Source organism: Nannobrachium achirus, assembly GCF_963921795.1.
Source record: "Nannobrachium achirus genome assembly, chromosome: 11".
NCBI lineage: Eukaryota > Metazoa > Chordata > Actinopteri > Myctophiformes > Myctophidae > Nannobrachium > Nannobrachium achirus.
This window is the reverse complement of record NC_137820.1, coordinates 45,485,268-45,491,343: the sequence shown is the minus strand read 5'-3', so window position 1 is coordinate 45,491,343 and position 6,076 is coordinate 45,485,268. Positions and strand designations below refer to the sequence as shown.

At 38.4% G+C, this 6,076-nt stretch overlaps 1 protein-coding gene across 5 annotated transcripts in view; it reads right to left on the bottom strand.

The window, feature by feature from the left end:
• Positions 1–3,701: 3,701 nt before the first annotated feature.
• Positions 3,702–6,076, bottom strand: part of tasor2 (transcription activation suppressor family member 2) — a 54,401-nt gene continuing 52,026 nt past the window's right edge. For 4 of the 5 annotated variants that reach the window (XM_080736434.1, XM_080736437.1, XM_080736438.1 and 1 more), the window contains 2 exons: positions 5,727–5,899; positions 3,702–4,534 (listed from right to left, as the gene is read on the bottom strand). In XM_080736434.1, the coding sequence (XP_080592560.1) occupies positions 5,799–5,899 (101 nt within the window). In that variant the 3' untranslated portion in view covers positions 3,702–4,534; positions 5,727–5,798. The remainder of the gene's footprint in view (positions 4,535–5,726; positions 5,900–6,076) is intronic. The other variant, XM_080736436.1, reaches the window with a different exon arrangement.

Genomic DNA, 6,076 nt, shown 5'->3' with positions numbered 1-6,076 from the left:
TTTTTGGGGGGGGTCTTTTTTTTTTTTTGTGACCGGACCCAAACTCGGACCTCCTGAATTTACCTTGATCCACTAAATACATAATTCACAACTTTTAATATGTTATTTGGATGACCCAAAGGATCATGAAAAACCCTGAATGATTACTATTGCAATTTCTTTTGGGTCAAACCACAGATTGACTGGACTATCAGAGGCTTATTGTCAGTATCAGCCAAGAACGCGGGAGGGAGTTTCTAGACCCCTGGTATGGCTGAGGTAGAGCGCCACACTTACCATACTACTTTCAGCATCCAAGCAGTGCTTACTCATACACTGAGTTGGTGGTGCCCGGGATCGAACCTATGACCTTGAGATCCGAAGGTGAAAGCTCTTGAGCTGTGGAATTACCTTAGATGGATCCCATTCATGAAATTGCATCAGCTATTGGATCAAAGTCAGGTCTAAGTTGCTTCTTTCATGCATTCAGCGGATGCCATACAGTTTCCACCTTCCATGGAAAGGATAAAGGTTCAGCATGGCAGACATGAAACGTGTTTGAGAAAATTGTCTGGTCTTCTCCAAACGAGGTTCAACACCTGTTGCAGTAAATGAACCAGATATGCAAGTCATTGAGGAGTTTGTAGCACATATATGATAGAAGTATAAGAAATACATATTCTGTCCACTGCAAATGCTTTAAGTTTGGACTTATCTGCACACCCCTTTGTGGTTGTAGTTGCTACACAATGCACACTGTAATAACACAGCATGAAGTTGGCAATCTCTAAATAATAGGCCCAAGTAATTTTAGTAACATTTTGCACTCAACTGAGTGGAGTTTGTAAACACTAAAAAGACACGAAGGAGGCACGCCACTTATCCTGCCACCATTGTAAATAAGTGTTCTTATAATCACTTGTCTCGTTAAAAAAAGCTACCAAAACACTTACTTCAGTCGAGCCTTAAGGCTCAGCCTTCTGGAGCAAGGGCTTCCATCTTGCATGGCAGGCTCCTAGCCCATGGTGATGTAAAACACGTTTGACAGTGGACACTGACACCCATGTTCCAGGAGCTTCTAATTCATTGCAGACCTGCTTTTTGGTGGTTCTAGCTAGGTTTACTCCTGATCATCCTGACCAATTTTCTATCAGCAGTAGATGATAGCTTGCACTTTCTTCCTGATCTTGGCAGTGACACAACTGTGCCATGCATCCATCCATCCATCCATCTTCAACCGCTCATCTGGAGTCGGGTGGCAGGGAAAGCAGCTCCAGCAGAGAGCTCCAAACGTCCCTTTCCTGAACAACATTAGCAACTTCATCCTGGGGGATCCCGAGGCGTTCCCAGGCCAGTGTGGAGATTTAATTTCCCCATTTGGCCCTTGGAGTTTATACTTAAAAACAAGATTGACAACTCTCTACATGGCCAAGGGACATAGCATTGCTGTAGGTATATTGTTGACCCAGCTGATTTGGTCACATTTCATATTAGCATTGCTGTTCAAATCAGCAGATTTGGTAAAGTTTTCAGAAAACAGATAATTCATGAAAATAAAAGAAACTTGATTATTTTGTGTGACAAAGTAGTATTTGCACTAATCAACCTATCTCAGAAAATGTCTGCAATTTATCAGCAGCCATATTGGAAAATATGTCGCCATATTGGAACCCAACATTAAGTTTGATCTTACTTGGTAGCATAACCTCCAGAACATATTCTCTTATATCAAAATGAGGGAAATAAAAACGTTCACCTCCTACAAAGTGATAATAGTCCAAAACATATCGCCCAGCTGCAGTCATTTTGAAACTGGAGGGCCATCTTGAAATTAATTGAATTCTGTGTGGCCCGAGGTTGATCAATTAGGGTCATACTGTATGAAGGTCATCTGTGCCAAATTTCATACTCGTATCACCAAATGATCCATCATGTATTAAAATCAGCAATCAGCAACTGACCTACAGTGGTTCCCAAACGATTTTTCAAGGGACCCATTTTTTTAAGATGAAAATCCAGGTGACACACACACACACACACACACACACACACACACATACGGTATATATATACATATATACACATACATATACGGTATATATACACATACATATATATATACACACACATATGGTATATATACACATACACATACTATACAGTAGAGTACACACACATATATATATATATACATACATATATAGTACACACACACACACACACACACACACACACACACACACACACACACACACACACACACACACACACACACACACACACACACACACACACACACACACACACACACACACACGTATGTATGTATGTATGTATGTGTGTATATATATATATATATATATATATATATATATATATATATATATATATATATATCACACACACACATACAGTATATATATACATATACATACATACATATATATATATACATTATACATATATATATATATACACACATATATATATATATATATATACTATATATACACACACACACACTTATACACATATACACAGTATATATATATGTACAGTACATACACACACACACACACACACACACACACACACACACACACACATATATACATACACAAATATACACACACACACACATAAATATACACACACATATAAATATACACACACACATATACTGTATAAATACACACACACACATATATATAATTTTCTTTGCTCTGATTGCGAGCGTTGGGGTTTATCGATACATCGCTTATTTGTATCGCTCAGAGGGGGAATTTTTTTTCATTCATAAGGACTAAATACTATACTCTACGTACAAGGGGACTTTGGATGATGTCACGGGTGAATCTTGTTTTGCAAGACTTCAGGAAGTAAAAACGTGGATAGTTGTAGTAAAATATATAATCGGAGCGATACAAATAAGCGATATACTGATAAACCCCACCTCTTGCGATTGGAGCTATATATACACTGTATACACAAACACACACACAGGTATATAGACAGAAATACAGTTTTCAATGAAGGGACTGGTCTCTGTTGTCCACTGTCCCCTGCTGGTCTGGGTACACAGAGCTAGTATTGCACGACAGTTTTAACAAAATATCATTGCCAATACATTTTTTTTTTGAGATTTACATTATTACTGTAGTGGGAGAAATATGTGAAAAAGGTGTTCACTTCCGGCAGAAAGCGTGAACATTTGCACCTAGGGGTATTTTTGTGCACTGAATTAAAAAATGTACAGATCCAAGCACTTTTCCATGGGATCTGGTGGCTCTAATTCACTTATACAGGGAAAAAAAGACTCCCCAAAATATCTTCTTTAAGTAGCATGTGAGGGGTCTATCTAGGGGTTTTTCATGATTCTGAATCCATTGCAAGCAATTGTTTTGCACAAAAACATTCCTTGGGCTAAAAATGGACCCTAAAAAACTGTGAAAAGTGATGACTCATCACTAAACCATACTAAACCATAGTTTTGTGGGGTCCATTTCTAGCCCAAGGAATGTTTTTTGTGCAAAAAAAATGCTTGCAATGGATTCAGAATCATGAAAACCCCCTAGATAGACCCCTCACATGCTACTTAAAGGGGGGTCTTTTTTTCCCTGTATAGTAAGAGATTTAGAGCCACCAGATCCCATGGGAAAAGTGCTTGGATCCATAAATCTTTGAATTCAGTGCACAAAAATACCCCAGGTGCAAATGTTCACGCTTTCTGCCGGAAGTGAAAACATTTGCCTATTTTTGTTACATATTCCTCCCACTATAGACTAAAGCCAACATATTGTGTAGGTAGATCATATGAAGGTCATCTGTGCCAAATGTCATGCTTGTATCACCAAATGATCCATCATGTATTAAAATCATCCATTTCCTACATGTATGACTACATACTGTAGGTAGATTAAAGTATTCATATCATATCAAACTCCAAACACATGCATTTCAGATGGATATCCATTTCAATCAGGTACTAGAACAGTCAAAGTTTGCTTGATCTTTATATCTCTTAATAATGAAAACAGTTGAACAATGACTATATTTACATCTCTTAAAATTGAGAAAACAGCCAAACAATGACGATAGAAGCACTGATTTGCAGTGCAATAATAGTAAAAAAATCTAAAAAAATAAAATCAAATATACATACCTACACGTTGGTATCACTGTTAGTCTAGCCATTAATAGTTAAAAATAAATAACATTTACACATAAATAATATGACTAAACTTCAAATATCCAACCAAAAATCTACATATCAAGTAAGGTACAAAAGTTGAAAAAATAAAAGAAAGGTCAATGTGTACAATTTAAACAATTACTGTAGAATTTTGCAATAATCTTTTTACAGTTTTGTTGTTTTTGCAGTTTGTCATGTTGTTTTGAGTGGATTTCCATGTGCTTGAAAGCAGTATTCCGGATAGGTCTTCAATGTTTTCCGTTTATTACAAGGTATAAAAATCCTTTTGAGAAGTGATCAGAAACGCATCTGTATTCATGGTTAAAATTCCACTTCTTCCAAAGGCACTGCCCACCGTTGCATCTGTAAGAATAAAAACAATGTGATTTTTTATGTGTTGCATCATTAATGATTTAATTCAACGCCAATTACAACCTGCAGTAATTAGGGCCTGAGCACTGCACAGTTGTGTTAAGCCCTATTATACGCATTTTTAAGGTGTCCTTGTCCTTCATTGGTGTAACTCGACCTTTCATCTGATCGGTCAATATTTGATAGTTCCTATTTTTTGCTATACCTTTTCAACTGTGTCATAGACTTGTGAGTTGCGTCACTTGTTTCAATTGAAGACCTTGTCCATGATTGGACTCACTTTTCCCTGCCCCCTCTTCTGATTAGGTCGATATGTCATAGTTTCTATCATTTGCAATAACTTTTGAACAGTTTGTCGTAGCGTAGCCTCTTGTGAGTCCTGTCACTTGATTCGGTTGCAAGTCCTTGTCCTTTATTGGAGTTACATAGCCACGCCCCCTATTCTGATTGGATATTTCACAGTTTATATCTGTTATAACCTTTGAACAGTCATAATCCTTGTCCTGCATTAGAGTTACTTGGCTCTGCTCCCAGTTCTGACTGGTAAATATTTGCCCCAATAAGCACAGACGTACGAGTGCTCGGTCATCTTAGAAATTAATCTATCCAAATAGAATATATAGTTGGGAGGAAAGCACATCCTGGAGAGGCCATTGGTATAGTTAACCATCTTGAAATCAAGATGGTTAACCGCAACCAGCATTTGTATACTACTTTACGACGGCGAGGGGTGCTGTGCTATTTGGGGCCATGCATGTCGGCAACCATCCAAGAAGCTTCTTCTTTTGGCTAATTCTCGACTCACGATTGGACCGCGACCACAGGTGGAGCTAATTCAATGCATTTTCTCAGATATTGTCCCAAATGAAACACCGGACCGAAGTATTTGCATTTGCATCTGTATGAGGGACTTTTGAGTGGCAAAGAAATCCTCGCAAATCTCAGACTGGCAAACATACCTCAGTAAAACTAACGCTGGTGAATGCTAACCTGGTGAAATGCTAAACTGTCGACACTGGTGAATGCTAACCTGGTGAAATGCTAACCTGCCGACGCTGGTTAACTTGTTCGGACCACCGGGAGGACTAACCAATGCTCAGTCCCCATTGTAGAGCTTATTTTAATGCAAAAGAACGTAGTTATGCGTTTATTATCTGCTTTATAGGCTACTGCCAGGTCCTACCTATTACGAGCATGATTTAATCCACTTTCAATGTAAAACTCCAGTGTCTTGAACTGCTTCCATTAAGTTCCATTATTCCTGGGATTTCATCTTTTGGACACTTATCACCTTCCATAACTTCAGTGGTAAATTTAATGACAAAGGAACGGAGCACACAAGGTGTTGCATGCTTCCTGTGAATAGAAGATATACAGATGCGTTTTTGCAGTACTGTGCACGACACCGGCACGCAACTAAGTATATCTGAGGGTGTCTGGGTGTCGGCTTACATCAGCGTATCATGCTGCGAATCTGTGACAGCCACAGCCTGTTGCATTCTGAGCAGCGAATCCTTATCATAGAAACATAGA